This window comes from Toxoplasma gondii, chromosome IX (assembly GCF_000006565.2).
Source record: "Toxoplasma gondii ME49 chromosome IX, whole genome shotgun sequence".
In the NCBI taxonomy this organism is placed as follows: Eukaryota; Apicomplexa; class Conoidasida; order Eucoccidiorida; family Sarcocystidae; genus Toxoplasma; species Toxoplasma gondii.
The window spans coordinates 1,673,131-1,689,803 of record NC_031477.1 but is presented as its reverse complement, the minus strand read 5'-3'; the positions used below and the strand labels follow the sequence as shown (position 1 = coordinate 1,689,803).

The following is a 16,673-nucleotide window of genomic DNA, read 5'->3' as shown; positions in this document are numbered from 1 at the left end:
CTTCGCGGGCGCTCTGAACGCTTCACGGTGTCTCGCGAGACAGCTGCGAGGTCGAGGCGCTCTCCGGGAACTTTTTCCGAAAGCGTCCTCGTTTTCCTCCCAGTCCTCCGTGAAGCACTTTCCTTGGAAATGTCCTTTTCATTTTCGAAGTTTCCTCCAATTCTCTCGCAATTTCCCCGTCTTTTTGACCCGCCAGTCTCGACCGGCGACCGCCACAGACGAACGCCGGCAACCGTTGAGACAGCGCACTCGGTGAGTCTGGCAAGACTCAAATCGCTAGCGGTGTTTTCCGCTGTCGCATTTCTGTCTCTTCTCTCTTTTTGGCAAGAAGTGCCTGTCTCCCTTCGACAAAAGCGCGAGTTCAACGCCGCATTTCTTGAGGCGTCGTTCCGTGCTGTGCCTGCTGCGCAGAGATAGACCTGCCTGTAGACCCGAAACCGCACTGCGAGCTCGCGAGCGCGCTCGACCGGCTTTTACCAGTTTTTCGTCTTTGCTTTTCTCTGGAGCGCAGCTGCTCCTCTCCTTCCGCCCGCGAGTCTGTCTGTCCATGTGGAAGGCGTTGCCACCTGAGGCCAGAAGCAGAGACTTCCGCGCTCTCGCTAGAGCAGATGCACCGACGGGGAAATGGCGCGTGTGGCTCGTGTGCAGGAAGCTGTACGTACACCCCAAGTCTTGCGACCTACCGGACCGGCGAGAAAGGGAGACTTGCAGATGGAGATCGACGCGCTTCGTGACTAGACTCAACAGGATTTGTCGGAAGGGACTTTCATCACCGATCTTTGTTTCTTTGTCGGTGCCCAGCCGAGCTGCCGCCGTCTCTCTAAGGAACGTTCCAGAAGAGGTTCACAGACGCGTTTGAGAACAGACGTTCTCCAACCTAGAGTGTCCAGACCGTGGTTTCTGTGCATGCATCAATCGTCGCCGATCCCAACCTGCTCTCCAGTTTGTTTTGTGCCCGCTTTCCTTCCCCATGGCGTCTCTTCGCTCTCTCTTCTGTCGCTTTAGGCCCTGGCGCGTCTCCTTGGCTCTTGTCTCTGGGAACGCCTTGCCGTTCTCCGCGACCTGCGTTTCGACTTCTTCCTATTCTCTGTCTCCGTTCTCCTCCACGTTGCCACGCGCGTTCTTCTTCACCTCTCGTGGTGCTTCCCAAGTGTCTTTTCCACCGCACTCTCTGTCCTTTTTCTCGCTGCCCTCAACTCCTGCTGCCTTCGTTTCGTCTGTCTCCATTTCTGTCTGTTCTCCTTCTACCTCTTCTTCCCTTTCATCTCAACAGCCTTTCCGTACCCAGTCCTTTTTTTTCGCTTCCGTTCCACGCCCTTGCTCTCTGCCTTCTGTCTCCTCTTCTGCTCTTCTCTCCGCTGCCCCTTCCCTCGCTTCTTCCTCACATCCTTTCTCTGCGTCTTCTTTGGCGTCGCGCGTTTTCTCCTCTTCCCGAGAGCGCATGCGGTACGACGTGGTGGTCGTCGGAGGCGGCCCTGCAGGTCTCGCGGCGGCAATTCGCGTGAAGCAGCTTTGCGAGACGGCAAACGCGTCTTTGTCTGTCTGCGTGATTGACAAGGGAGGTGACATTGGGTCGCACATTCTCTCTGGGAACGTTTTCGAGCCTCGCGCTCTGGATGAACTCTTCCCTGCCTGGAAGACGAACCTGTCGCCTTCTACTGTCTCCTTCTCTCCCGCAGCCGAGGAGGCTGGAGGCGTAGCTGCCGCCGCGGTCTTCCTGCAGCAGGGCCTGGAGAAGCTGAGGGCGCTGTGGGGCGAGCTGCACACGCGTGACGCGAAGCGGGAGAGAAGGCAGGGGACAGAGGACAGGGCCGCCGACGCAGGCAGAGAAACAGAAGAGAAGAGAGACGCGGAGGGTGCCCGAGCCGCAGACAAGACAGACAGAGTCGACAGAGGGGTCGGGTCGGTCTCTGAGCATCCCCCGCAGGATGGAGATGCAACTGAGAAGAAGTCGGGAAGTCGGAGACGGAACAGAGACGAAGACGCAGCGGAAATTGTCGACAACGTTTTGCAGTCGCTGAGAGACAAGCACCTCGACGAGACGGCAGTCACGGCCTCCGCCTCAGCTGCAGAACAGGGAATCCACGAAGCGGAAGACAGATGCCGCAACGCCGGCCCAACTGCCGCACAGGCTGTACGTACAGCCGGCGGCCCGCCAGTTCGGACGCTCGCGACGGAGGACGAAGTCCTCGTGTTTCTCAGCGGAGCAAAGGCGCTCTCCCTCCCCGCCTGGATCCTGCCTGCAGAACTGAAGAACAAAGGAAAAAACTACGTTATCAGTCTGGGACAGCTCGCCCAGTGGCTTGCCGCAGTCGCCGAAGAACACTACGGAGTCGAAATCTACTCAGGTGAAAAGAGCGAGAACACGCGGAAAAGTGAACTGCTAAACTGTCCACGTAGGCACAGACGAGAAGTCGAACTGGCAGGAAATGGAATGTTTGCGTCTTTGCTGACGCGAAGCCCCAAACGCGGCCTTCGCGCCGCTCTGTCTCCTTTCGTTTCTCTCCTCGAGACTCAGATGCACCGAGCTGAAGACGGCGAGAGGAGACACGAGGGCGTCTTGACGATACATTTCAACCACCGCACATGGATACGTTCGCATAGATTGTGACCTGAGTCCAACCCAAAAAATCCTAAACATGTGTAGAAAGGCGTCTTCAAACAAATGTTTGCCAACAGACAATGGACGTCTGTAAATGCTGTTCTTCTTCTGATTGTTTTGAGAATTTTCCTTCAGGCTTTGCAGGAGCAGATTTGCTTGTCAAGACTTCACCTCATTCGGACCCACTCCCGTTGTCTGCTTTTCGCGTCGACGTCTCTTCTCTCCTAGCGGAATCTTCTTCCCATCATTCTCCTGCCTCTTCATCATCTTCGTCTTCTCCATCTGTTGAGTCGTGTCTGTCTTCTTCCTCGACTGCGTTTGCGCTTCGACCCGCAGACGGGCGACCGTACGTCTGCGGTGTACGTACAGCCGACATGGGGGTGAAGAAAGACGGAACACGGGGATCCGCTTTCGTCCCTGGCGTAGACCTACTCGCGCGACAAGTTATATTAGCTGAAGGCTGTCGAGGCTCACTTGCCGAGCTGGCGACTGAGGCCTTCGATCTACGGGGGGATTTTCAGAAACAGCGAAACGCTGTAGGACAGAAGAGAGTCGAGGCCGAAAAAGAAAAGAAGAGTACTCAAGTGGAGAAGCCGCTTCTGCCCTGTCCTCCGCAGTATGGACTAGGTGCGTTGTGATCGCAATTCGACTTCTTTGTCGCTGCACGAATATATTCTTTCTTCCCGTTCGCGTCTCTTCTCTCCCTTCTCTTCATTTCTTCTCTCTCTCCTCTTTTTTCGCGCTTCACTCTCCTCGCACTGTTCTCTGTTCTCCTTTCCCGTTCCTCCCGTATCTTCTTCGTGTCTCTTTTCTCTTTTTCTTCCCCTCTTCTCTGTTCTATCTCTTCTCCCTCGTAGCTCATCTCCTCGTTCATCTCCCTGCTCCCTGCTCTGTTTGCTCGCTCCTCCGTCCTCTCACTTGTGAGCCAGAGTCCCCATGAGTTTGCATCGCTGCTTCCTCTCGCGTTTCCGCGTCTTCGGACTTCTCAGGCCTGAAGGAAATCTGGGAAGTGAAGGGAGAAAACTATTGCAAGGGGAAAGTCGTGCATGCAATGGGGTGGCCACTGGGCCTGAGAAACTACGGCGGAGGCTTCCTCTACCACGCAGGCGAGCCCAATCGCATCCTCGTTGGGTTCGTCATCGGTCTGGACTACAAAAATCCTTATATAAAGTAAGCAGAAATACACAAATATATATGCATATATATACGAATATATATATATATATGCAGAGAGGGAGAGCATATATGTTTTTATACAAAGTAATGGATGTGTGTGCGTCAGTTTTATGTTGTGAAAACCTATCTGTTTGAATTGAAGTTTTCAACAAGTAAGTGGGTTCGAGCGTATATGTTGCCAGTCACTTTTGAGGTTTTGCCACTCGACCTCAAGCAGTCTTTTGTGGGTCTTCTTCTCAGAAGTGTGCCGTTTTCGCGTTTCGCTGAGTGCATCGTTCAAAGAGCTACGGTATTGATTTGCTCTTTTCAGCCCCTACGAGGAATTCCAGAGATGGAAGAAACATCCGCGAATCGCCTCAGTCCTCACAGGTGGACGCTGTGTGGCTTACGGCGCGAAGTGTCTCAGCGAAGGCGGTTTCCAAGCTATTCCTAAACTCACGTTTCCTGGAGGTGTGCAGATCCCTTTCTTCATTCTTTCTCCATCTCCTCCTGCCTGTCTCATCTTCTTCTCTGGTTTGCGGGCGCTTTCCTGAGTTTGCATCATCTCTGTCGTGACTTCGCTCTCCTCGCCTACCTGTTTCTTCTCTTGTCTCCCTCATTCAGTCTCTGCGTGTTCGCGTTCTTCCTCGCTGGGATTCCAGTCTTGTCTTTTTCTCTGCTTCGTTCCTCCTCTGCTTTTTTCTCGTTGCGTGCATCTCCTCGGTTGTTCGTCTTTGACGCACGACTCGAGAGTCTCCTCAAACTCCGTTTTTTGTATTCCTGTCGGTCGCGAACTGCGCGCGACTCGCGTCTCTGGAGAACCTCACTCTGTGTGTCGTGCTCGACCTCTCTGTTTTCACATCGGGTCTTCTTCCTATAGGTCTCCTCGTCGGTGACTGCGCCGGTTTTCTGAACTCCGTCAAACTGAAGGGTACGCACCTGGCGATGAAGAGTGGGATGGTCGCCGCTGAAGCTGTCGTAGATGCCCTTCTTCCCTCTTATCCGTCGTCTTCTTCTCCTCCTTCTCCGTCTTCTCCTTCTCCCTCTACCTCGTCGGCCTTCTTGGATGGAGCTGAGGAGAAAGGGGAGGAGGCGAGAGAGAGAGAGGGGAGAGACGAGAGAGAAGCAGAAGGATTGGAAGTGGAGGAGTATGAGCGTCGTTTGCGGCGCTCCTGGGCTGTCGAGGAACTGTTCCGGATCCGGAACGTGAAGCCAAGCTTCAGGTGGGGTTTGCTCTCTGGCCTCGTAGGGACGTTCTTGCATGCGCGACTGACGAAGGGAAGAGAGCCCTGGACTCTTCGTTGGAACAGACACGACAGAGAACAGACTGAGGAAGCTTCGCAACACAAACCGATCTTTTATCCTCCTCACGACGGCTCTCTCACGTACGTCGCAAGTTCTGCACGCGCTGCACGAAGTGGAGCATGAGACGTTTGCTCAGTCTCTTCGCCGTCATTTAGAACCACACACCGTCGACTCTCCCAAATGCACTGGGCAACAGCTTTTCCTCTCACGCCTGGGTCGTCACCACGCACTCATATATATATATATATATATATATATATAAATATGTATAAATATATATACATATAAAATTATATATATATATATATATATATATATATATATATATGTGTGTGGGGGTGGTGTGTGTGTGCATGTGTATATACAGATACAGGTGCATGCAGGTGTGTGAATTGTGGAAAGACACTCGATGAAGAGCTCGCTACATAGACGAGGGGATACAGTCGAACTTGTGTATGGGCAGGGAGAAAGCGGGGGAGTTTTCAGTGGACCCCTAAGCCCTCCCGTTCCTATTCTTGTACGCATGCATCAATGCATGTGTGCATACATAAGCATGCGTACGTGACGCCATCCATCCATGTGCATGCATGCCTGCTCGTGAGTCCTCCCTGAGCGTGAGAACGCAGTTGGTTGGCCTTTTTGGCGTGTGTGCGTCTTCACAAAAAACACGGATATTTTCTTTTTTCCGTTGAAACAGGTTCGACATCCTCGACAATCTCGCCCGGAGCGGCACCACGCATGATCACGACCAGCCTTCGCATCTCGTGGTACGGTCGCTGCTGTCTCTCGTAGCTGGTCCTTCACAAAGACAGTGTGGTGCTCTGTCTTGTCTCTCTTTTGGTGTGTCAGGGCATGTTTGCTGTTTTTTCTCTCCGGCCTGTGCTCTGCCATTTTCGCCTTTTGCTCCAGTTGTTCGGCGTCTCGTCGTTTTCTTGCGTTTGCGTCGGTCCCTTTCCTGCTTCCAGATTTCTTTTCTCGTCTGCATTTTCACTCTCGTCTGCGCGTTCATCTGCCCTTCTGTTTAGCCTGGGCCACAGTCTGTGTCTTCGCGTCGGCTTTACCGTGTGCCTGTGCTTCTTCCCCCGAATCTCGAGTGTTACTGTCTTTCTCGTCCGCAGGCGCGTCGCCGTGATCCGAGAAACAACGTTTCATTTCCTTTTCTTGCCTGTCAGATTCGTCACGGCAAAGAGCGCGTCCCCGTCGATGTGTCACTGCGTCGCTTCGCGGGGCCTGAGAGCCGCTTCTGTCCAGCCAAGTAAGAAAGCAATCGAATGAACAAAGCGAACGAAGTGGATCTCGACTTGAAAAGGGCAATGGGGACTTTGCTGCATGCAAAGGGTTTAGGGCGTACACCAACGTGGATATTCGCACGCTCTCGTCGACAGGTATGTGACATCCTTGCATGCCTGTACCATCTCAATCTTTCTCCGAAACGGTTCTCAGGTGTGTGAATATACTTGCGTTTCCAAACGTTGCATTTGGACAGAAAATGGTGCACGGAAAGGACTAACAGTCAGTTAGAATTTCTTGTCCACGTACGGACATCTGATGTCTTCAGAGTTCATGTGCGTGTCAAAAGATGCAAGCGCATAGCAGCCCAAACACCCAGTCCTGCATTTGTGCTTCTGTACAAAGTGTATAAATATCTGAACGTCGTAACGACCCGCGTGGAAATCGACACCTCTTGCGTTCTTGACAGTTAAACCCCGGAATGTTTTCCGAGTGTGAAGTGGCTTCATTTTTTCTTTCACTTCACAGCTGCGTCTTGATGCGTCTTGAGCTCTTCCTTCTCTCTCCCGTTCCTCTCACTTTCCCTTTTTCTAGGGTCTATGAGTTCGTCGAGACGGAGGAGGACGAGACAACAAGCTCTCAGCTGCCAGAGACGGCGACGGGAGCAGGGAGCAGCAAAGCCAGCGATGGAGGTGGAAGAGGGAAAAGGAAGGAAAGAGGAACGTCGACGATGAGACTTCAAATTAATGCACAGAACTGTCTTCATTGCAAATGCTGTGCAATTAAAACAACTGAAAACTTCATCGAATGGCGTGTTCCCGAGGGAGGGGGAGGGCCGCGCTACTCCGGTATGTGAGATCTGCGGGACTGCAGGGCGCAGACCGTTTTGCCCAAAGTTTTATTTCTGTCTACGTGTAGTCGTTTGTCCATTTTTCGAGGCTCGACAGAGAATCAAACGGCCGTCTGGGAAGGCCTCGCACCATCGTGTGTCCTAGATTGACTGCAGGTGTGACGGGAGAAACTCGTCGTTGTCACTACATTTGAATATGTATTCATACGTCTTTGTAAATTCGAATCATTCGTTGTTGTGGGAATCTGAAGAAGAGTTCGTTCAGGGGAACTTTGCAACCCCTTTTGACTGTAGACAGAAAAGTCGAAGACAGAGGACCAATCGCGTGCTGAGGGAGGTGCAATCCGAAGGTCGCCTGTGTCGACGATAGTAGGTTGGCATCTGCCCAGGTGCATGTGGACACAAGAACAGGCGCCGTACGGAGCGCATGAGGGAGCTACTTTCATAATCCAGTTTTCCTCGTGAAGAGGACGTGCGACGGAGGCAACGATGCCGAGATCAGAAACGAAAACTGTGCGCTTCTGCCGCTTTCCTCGTTGTCGCTTTCAGTCTCTTGCTTGGCGGTCGCATGCTCCCGCGAAGAAAACGAAATCTGAGAAGACAGGACTTTCTTGTCATCTTTATGCCTGAACGATTCGAGTTCAACTCGACTTGTGTTCAACTTGTTAAGTAGACGTGAACAGAAAAAGGGCGGCTTCCTCGCTATCCGTGTTTGACGTGGCCAAGACAGGACAGAGTAAAACACAAAGGAGCGAACGACTTCATTTTCACAGACAGACGACAGCAAACGAAAACTGGAAGTGCCTTTTAGCATGCGTGGGACGATCGCTGGCGTAGACAGGACGCTTGAAGATGGGGACTTGCAGAAAAAAAGCGGATTCACTTCTCTGCACGTTCAGACTGTAGCGAATAGGAAATCGTGTGAGGGAAGAGACGGAGAGTGACGAAACTCTTTCGTCGGTTGTCCGCACGCGTTGCCACTTTCTTCTTGTCAAGCGTTCAACTTGTTGCCGAACGAAAAGCCATTTCACACTGTTTTCCTTCCGACGCGTGAGTCCGTCAAGGGGCACAAAATGATGAGAGTCTCCTCCTCACTATGAGAATGATCACAGCAAAGACAGTCTAAAACCTCGAGCGCTCGGCTCGTTATATAAACAGAAATGGAGTGATCCGTTTGAAGGCTGAAGCAGGAACAAAAGACTTCGCCTTCCGTTTCTTCTTGGTCAAGAAGAAAGCCAGAGGGACAGTGGTGTGCGTCGACACCCTCCAGGCAACGAGCGACCCTCTTCGATTCTCAGACGGAAAGGAACTACTCTGTGCCTTGCGCCTCGGTTGCCGGCCGAAATGCTTCAGTGTGGCTTCCGCACGGACAGAGCTTCCGGTGTACAGACACCTCAGCCAAGCAACGCAAACAGCAGCCTCGGAGTGTGTCGGCAGTCCCGGCGTATTCGCGGCTCAGCGTTTTATCGGCAATCGTGGCGTGGAGAACGCGAACGTGTGTGGCTTTCACGGGCGGTGCGGGCGGCGCAGGCGACGGCTGCCTCAGGTGCTTGCCGCCTTCTCTCTGTGGTGATGTACAGGGACGAACTGCCGAGAGGGGATCGGAGACAGAGGGAGCGACTCCGAGAGACGGAAAGTGATACTTCCCAGTTTCCCTGGAGAACGAATCAGCAGAGGCTGCGCGGCGCGCCTTGTGTCTGGCAGCGGCGTGTGGCGTCTGCGAGGGAGGACCCTCAATCTTTCGCGGAATCGTTTTGACACAGAGCAACGAAACCTTTCTGTAGAATGTCGGCGCATCCCAAAAAATCAACAAACACTTGAACCACCACAACGCCCTCCCCGTTGTCTCAGGGCAAAGGCGACGGGCTTCCCACACAGACAAACAGGAAGTGACGCGGCGTGCGAGGAACGACCCGCAACCAATCGCCGAAACGATCCTGATCCGGACAACGTGGACGGTCAGGAAACGCAGCGAGAAGCAACCGAGCTAGCCGAGATTGCCGGGAGGAAAACAAAACATCGCCGCACATCCAAACTTTGAAGGGACATCCTCCTCACAGATAACTCAAGCGCTCGCCCCCCCTGTCTCTGTTTCTGCATATGTGATGCGCCGTTACACAAATAAACATGCGTTTATATATACGCACATATGTACACACATATAGGTATGCATTTATATATGCACATATATATATATATATATACATATATGTATATATATTCATGTGCATGTGAGACTATTTCCATCTTTAGAGAACTTGTTAAATGCATGTCCTTTGTTGTGAGAAGACACCGCAGTCCGCGTCCGCCGTGTCTGGGTGTCTGAGAAAAAGACTGTCGGAAGCTGTTGACATGACAAATGGCGACGAACGAGAGTGTCATTGCACCTTTTGGCGTGTGGTGCCCGCTCGCAAGCAGTGGATCACTTCTTCTTCTTCTCGTCTTCGTTTTCTCTGCTCGGCGGCCTTGAGAAGAGATCCGATTGAGCCGCCATGGAGTTCGAGGGCGCGCAAAATGTCACTGACGGTGATGCGCGTTTTTTTCTTTTTTTCTGCGCGTTCACCGTCGCCCACCGACTCGGAGGAACTCGCGTCTGCACGCGCATGCGTAGCGTCTGGCTCGGCGTTCGGAGACCGACTAGCGTCTTGGGTGTCTTTCGCTTCTGCGCACCAGCTGTCCGTCTTCGCCTCAGTCTCTCCCCCGCATTTCTCATCCTCTTTTTCAGACTCGGGCGCTCCTTCAGGTTTCCAAAGATGGCGTGGGCGGCATTTCCCCAGGCCGGCTCTCGCGAACGCTACCGGCTCGTCCGATTCCTTCTTTTCGCCGCCTTCGTCTTCTTCCTCGCTGGACCTGTCCCCGAACTCATTTTCTCTTTGAGCTTTTCGTTTCTCTTCCTCCTTCGTCTCGTCGTCGCTGCTCCCCTCGTCGACCCGTCCTCGGCTGCCGTCTCCTCGTCCCCGTCGCCTGCATGCATCCGCTGCCTCCTCGTCTTCTTCCGGCGCCTCTTCTCCTCGGTCCACCTTCGTCTTTTCTTCTGCTCCTTCCTGCAGCGTCTGTTCGCCCGCGTCTGCCTCGTCTGTGGTCTTTTCCTGGGCCTTTCGTTCTTCCGCTTCTCTCCTCCGAGCGACCGACAAGGCGCTCGCGAGGATGCTGTTGAGCGCTGCATGCGCGACCTGCGCCAGGTTTGCGACGGCATCTCTGTCGACCAGGAGAGGCGCGAAAGAGAAGTCCTCTTTTCCTTCTGCGCCCTCATCCATGGCGCTCAAACCCACACACACGTTCTGCGAGTGACCAAACCTATCGAAACGCGAGCGACCAAAGTACGGATCGAACGAGGCGAACGAAGCATCTGCACCCTCGCCGCGAGACGCAGACCCCGCAGCTGTATCTGCAGCTGAAGAGGCTGTTCCCTTCTCTCGACAAGTCGTCTCCTCTCCGGCGCTCCCTTCACCCTTCACGTCCGGTGTTGCTTCACCTTTCTGCGGCTTCTTCAGCCACCCCTTCGTTTCTTTTTCCTCTCTCGTCTCTCCCGGCTGGCGCGGCTCCTCGAGAAAAGATCGCGAGCGAAAGGGAGCGGAACCTTCGGAGAAGGACGTCCCCGCTTGCGAGAGAGTGCCGTCGCTCTCAAGCTCTTGCGCGATGGCTGCGAGCAGCGAGAAAGAAGGAAGCAGTCGCTGATACTCCTCGTCGCCGAGAGACTGAGAATCTCCCCCCGTGCAGGGAAGAGAAGAACTCGAGTCAGCGGCCCTCTCCCCCACAGCTGAGAGAGACGAAAACAGCGGAGGGTGAAGAAGGCGCAGTCGCTCCCTGCATGCACAAACATAGGCGGGAACGGGAGAGGAAAACGACTGGACACTCGGCAGAGAGGACATGCAGCTCAGATAGCAGTATTCGTTCAGCAAGACACAAACAGGAGAAGCGAGGAAGAGAGAGCAGAGAACGAAGGGAGACGTGAGACACGGAGCGAACCATCGAGAGGAGCAGGACACCGCCGAGTGAATCGGTCGGCTCAAAAGAAGAGAAGCGAAAGAGAAACGGAGCTTGCTGGAATCAAGCAAGCTTCATCGTCGCCGCCAGGGAGTAACCTAAACAACCAGGAGAGAAGGTCGCCCAAGCGCCTAGAAGAAAAAGCGTGAAATGCATGCACCTACCACACGAGTTGTGGCGGAAAGCGGAAGCTGGAAGAAGCTGCTTTCGCCTCGTAGCTCTCCCCAGCGAAAGCAGAGGACGAAGAAAGACTCTCCGGTTCCTCGAGTCTTGACGCTTCGCAGCGCGCGGCAGCAGCAGCATCCTGCCAAGGGCGAGAAGACGACAGGAGAACCGTCGGATGGCAGAAAAACACAAACAAGGAACTCCAAACACACCGGCCGCCTCTCATCACGGGGCAGGCGGAACGACGTCAACACAAAGGGGAGGGAGAGACGCGAGTGCCCTGGGGTCGAGAGGCCCCCTATCCCCGGAAAAAGAAAATCAAACTCGCCACAAGAAACTCGAAACCGAGATGCACGAACCTTTACAGAACGTTCCGTGGATCTAAACAGGTAGATTCCTGTGACAGAGGAAATGCAGACGAGAGACTAGCTCGGGTATTAATTGCCACCGAACCTTCCACCGAGAATTTTCATCACGAAACAGTGAAATTTAAATCGACACACTTGGCGTCCAAATCGTCTGCGCATAAACTCACGTCCAAAGTCTACAGCAATCCATCAGACGCTTCACCGCTCTCTATACCGACATGCATCCACTGAGATAAACGCATCGATACATAGACATATAAACACGCAGATACACAGTCAAAGATGTTCACGTACACATAAATACACACGTATATATATATATATATATATGAATATACATGGATACACATATACACAAAAACCATATATATATATATATATATATATATGTACAAGTATTGGAAATCAGTAGTTCTCAAAGACTTGCTCTGAGACTAACGTGGTTGGTGGACGAGGGGGGAGCAGGTGTCGGAAGCCGCGGCGGGAGAATGGGAGGAAAGGAGGGCGACCACAGAGTTTGTTGAAAGTCTTGCATCGACAAGCCGAGAAAGTGCAAGACACTACGTCCGTGCCCTTGGAGTCGCAGAGAACCGAGAAAGTCCTGGAAAAGCGCAAAACGCACTTCACGGTGATTACTTACTTTATGAATGGAACACACAGAAACGGAACGCGCATGGGCAGACAGACAGCAGCGTCCACCACCACTCGAGAGCTCAAGAATCCCCTCAGAAACGCCGCTCTGAACCGCGGCGTCCAGAAACAGACGACGTTCCTTTTTTCTCCACGTCAAGAGTCCATCCTGAGAGTGTTTCCTGAATATACTCCTTCTTGCCAGAAGTCTTCCCCCACGGTATCCCCTGCGACAACGTTCAAGCCTCTCTCTCTTCCTCTTGTTTCGCGTACTTTCTCCCTTGCCTTGCTTTCTGCACTGTCTCCTCTGCGGCCTCTCCGTTCTCTTTGTCTCGACCTCCTTTTCCCTCCCTTCCCGCCTCGTTCGTTTTCTCTTTCGTCGTCTCACCGCGCGGTCGACGAGTCCTTCGAGAGTTCGGAACTGTTCGGTGAGTTTCTTCTTTTCGACAAGTTCAATCACTTCTGCGGAAGAGGCCATCTGTCGCCAGGCGTCGCTGCCTAGAGCGGCGCCGACCCACCAAGACGGACTCATGTTTTCGCGGTACTCCGATGACAGCGGCGCGGCGCTGCCGACCTGGCCGCGCGCGCCTCCCAGGCCTCCGCGCGGAAGCGTACACGCCGGCGGAGCTGCGAGAGCCCCCAGGCGACCCCCTAACCCCACAATGCCCACGGATGTCTCCGCGCCCGTTCTGTTGGTCCCCGGAGACAGGCCGCTCTGCCCCGCAAGCCCCCCGCCAGGTCCCGAAGCCGAAGAGAAAGGCGGCCGCGACAAAGCGAGACCTGGGCCCGTGTGGGGTGGGAAGCGCTCCTCGGTGGGTGGAGAGACACCCTGCAATCCGAGGAGTTCTGCCTTTCCCTCGTCGCCCGCGGACACAGCCAGACGCACTCCAGGAACGAGGTTAGGCACTGCACTCGCTTTCGCGCCTCTGCGCGAAGTTCCTTCCTTCTTCGTCTTGCCAGACTTCACAGGAGAAACTGTGACCACCGAGCTTCCGGTCGAGGGCGCGGGGGACAATGCATACATTCCAGGTTCCAACGGAAAAGGCGAGGCGCTGCCTGGAAAGAACGAAAATAAGGCGAGAGAACAGAAGACAGAGAAAAAGGCTTTGCGAGAAGGGAGACAGAAAGCCAGTGTGCACCAAAGGCGTGTGAAATAGAGGTTCTCGATCCTAGATTTTTTACTACTTTGGGTCCATCACCTGATGACTGTCGGTGTAGAAGAAAGACACAGGCGCACTGCTCAGCTGCAACAGCCATGACTGTTCATTCCTGGTTCTACAGAGCTCCAGTTCGTGAGGGGTCATGTGGCTAGTCAGACTGCTGCAAGAACTGTGGAATCTGCAGGTGACTGAGAGACTCTTTCGTGAATGGTGAGAACGCAGAACAACGGATAGGAACTCAGAATCCGACGACGCGCGAATCGTTGACATCAAGGGACAGCGATGGCTTTCCACCAGAAAACACAGAAAACAGGCAAAGGCAGAAACGCGAAGACACCTGCAGAGGCACACGTCTAAACCGCAGAGTGATTTGCCGCGTCTCGTATCGCTCTTTATCTTCTACATAGAAACGCGCGTCTCCCTAGTGGCTCGCAGCGCCTGCTCTAAGGCCTCCCACAATTCTGCAGTTCTCCACATCGTCTCTCCTCTAAGCGGGTTTCTCGGATGACTGGCAGCAGGTGCGTTAACAGCGAGAGAAGACAACATATACGCAGAAGCTCGAGTAGTCAGGACCTCCATCCTGGAAGAAAAGGCACTGGAGGCCCTCCTGTTTGATTTCCACCAGTGGAACGACCTCCAGAATAGCACAAGTATGCATGCGGATGACTACGCACTTACCTGTTTTCGGCGGGGTGCTCTGACTCGGAGACGGCGACCCAGTCTTCATCTCCGAAGCGCGTCTTCCTTCTCTGTCACTCGTCTTCGTCGGAGTTCCCCTCTCCTCCTGGCAAGAGCCTCTACTCTCGCGAGCGTCTGTCTCCTGCCCCTCCCGCTTCTTCTCGGCATCGCAGCCAGGCCCGCCAACTGCATGCGTTGTCAGCTGCGAAGGAGAAGAAGAAACGAGAGACGCACATCCTCCTTCTTCTCGGCCTTGGAGCGGCTGGCCACTGGCGGCAGACTCCGCGCTCGACGGAGGAGTGAGGCCTGTCCCAGCGACAGAAGAAGACGAAGAAGAAGGAGGGAGAGCAGGCGAAGAAGAAGATGAAGAGGAAGGAGGAGGGAGCGAAGGCGAAGAAGAAGACGAAGAAGAAGGAGGAGGGAGAGCAGGCGAAGAAGAAGATGAAGAGGAAGGAGGAGGGAGCGAAGGCGAAGAAGAAGACGAAGAAGAAGGAGGAGGGAGCGAAGGCGAAGAAGAAGACGAAGAAGAAGGAGGAGGGAGAGCAGGCGAAGAAGAAGACGAAGAAGAAGGAGGAGGGAGCGCAGGCGAAGAAGAAGACGAAGAAGGAGGAGGGAGAGAAGAAGAGGAGTGGGGGGAACGCTGGGCAACAGGGAAGGGCGCAGAGGGAGGACTGGGAGAAGGCGAAGGGATGGGGGTGAGTTGAGAAGCATACATGGCGAGGAATTCGTCGGACAGCAACTGAAAAAGATCTCTGAGCATGCAGAACACACAAAGAAAAATCACCTCAAAGATGGCGTTTCACGCACGGGAGCGTCCAACAGGGTGGCCGAGCAAGCAAAAGACGTCGGAAGTTCAAAGGGTAGCCGAGCGAGAGACGCAAGCAGGCAAAAAGGCAAAGAGGCGAATAAAGAAACAAAACCAAACGACTGACGTCTGACTCGCCTCCTCTCCACGACTTTCTCTTGTCTTGTCCCTCTCCTCCCCAGTGCAGCAGAGCGCCCCTCTCGCGAACGTGGAACAACACTGCCCTGCCATTCCCACAGACGAGACGCCTGGAGAAGCAGCAACGCGAAACAGGATGCAGAGAGGTACTCTGAGTCGTTCGGCAGCGAAAGATATAGAGGCGCAGCTATTCAAAGACAAGCGTCGACAGATACAGATCGACAGACACACATAGAGAGAAAGAGGTAGGCACCGACTGACTCCAGGTGGATACGTTGAGCACGTATAAAGAGAAGGGTGTTTAAAATGCGCTTAGCAAATCAATAAATGCGCAGATTCACACAGTTGCATATACATGCATACACAACAAATACGTACATACATACATTCATATGTATAACATCATGAACATAAATATGCATATACATATATATATATATATATATATGTATATGTTCCCACGGGTGTCCGTATCAAAAGCATCAAAGGTTCTTCCAGCAGTCGAGGGAACAGTGAAGGCGACGAACCTGCCGAGGATGATGGCAAGACGCGCCTTGAGTTGCTCGTCGTTTAGCTGAACAGAAAGATCACAGAGAGCGGGGAATCGATGAGGCGAAGGCGCGAGACAAGACCAAAGAGACAGCAAAGGAGAGAGAGAAACGAGGCGCGAGAGGGGTGTCTATATGTTTGACGCTGGCGATCCGCGGTTTTACCTGTCCGTCTCGAAATTGCTGCATGAGCAGCTGCACCTGCAGAGTTTTCTCGGGAGAGACGCGGCCCTCGTCTCGCCAACGCGCCGGCGGCCCAGAGAGGCTCGGAGCCGCGAGGCGCTGCATGCTCGCGCGGAGGAAATGCTGCAGAGGTAGGGAAGGCACAGAGAAGAGCGCAGGACGTCGAGAGGAAGACAGCACGACGGTGGGTCCGTGGAAGGACACCGGCAAAGACGCCACCGTCGACGAAGCAGACGGAACTTGCGGCGGAGACGCGGGAGAAGAAGAGAAGAGCGGAGCAGAAGAAACTGCAGAAGAAACTGCAGAAGAAGTCCACGACGGTGGCCCTGACGCGTTCTGCTGATACGGCAGCATCTTATAGCTTCGAAGAGCGAGAAGAAGGAGGATAGGGAGGAGAAGAAAAAGTTGAAAAAGAAGAAGTCCGTGTTTCAAGGGAAGCCTAGGAGACAAGCGGAGCACCGGCACCGACGCCGAGTTCTCTCCCTGAGATCTTCTGTCTCTACGCGTCGGTTCCCCAAACAACGAAGGGCGCGAACGCGAGAAACGAGCAAATGAAAGCGACATCAAGAGGACCAGGGAAAGGCGGGTGCCTGAGACCCCCGAGGAGAAGGGCATCTCAAACGCATGACCTGTGTGTTGAGGAGAGCATCTTTACAAGTTGAGGAAGAAGAAAGGTTTGCAGAGGAGAAGAAGAAGAAAGCCCCGTATTCTCCCCTGCGGCTTTAGATTTCTCTCGCCTTTCTCTGCAGGAACTGCAGCACACAGTGCGTCCCCGAAGAGAAAGAAGATCTCGTCAGACTTGCAAAACGAGGGCAATGGAGTGAGAAATGGCTGTGGAAGTGTTCAAGACGCGAACAGCAAAAAGCGAA

General features: G+C 53.7%; 2 protein-coding genes across 2 annotated transcripts; one reads left to right on the top strand and one right to left on the bottom strand.

Annotated features, from left to right (window-relative positions):
* The first annotated feature begins 113 nt into the window (after nt 1-113).
* Nucleotides 114-7,830, top strand: TGME49_265230 (electron transfer flavoprotein-ubiquinone oxidoreductase). Its single transcript, XM_018781395.1, has 8 exons — nt 114-2,348; nt 2,738-3,229; nt 3,592-3,772; nt 4,089-4,228; nt 4,638-5,142; nt 5,760-5,829; nt 6,235-6,317; nt 6,887-7,830. The coding sequence occupies exons 1-8, from the start codon at nt 971-973 to the stop codon at nt 7,146-7,148; spliced, it is 3,111 nt and encodes a 1,036-aa protein (XP_018636306.1). The 5' UTR covers nt 114-970; the 3' UTR covers nt 7,149-7,830.
* Nucleotides 7,831-8,883: 1,053 nt separating this feature from the next.
* On the bottom strand, nt 8,884-16,613 carry TGME49_265240 (hypothetical protein). Its single transcript, XM_002368612.2, has 7 exons — nt 15,787-16,613; nt 15,601-15,647; nt 14,131-14,882; nt 12,681-13,348; nt 12,102-12,263; nt 11,294-11,433; nt 8,884-10,949 (listed from the first exon to the last, which is right to left on the bottom strand). Exons 1-7 carry the CDS (start codon nt 16,417-16,419, stop codon nt 9,521-9,523), a joined length of 3,831 nt encoding a protein of 1,276 aa, XP_002368653.2. The 5' UTR covers nt 16,420-16,613; the 3' UTR covers nt 8,884-9,520.
* Nucleotides 16,614-16,673: the final 60 nt, after the last annotated feature.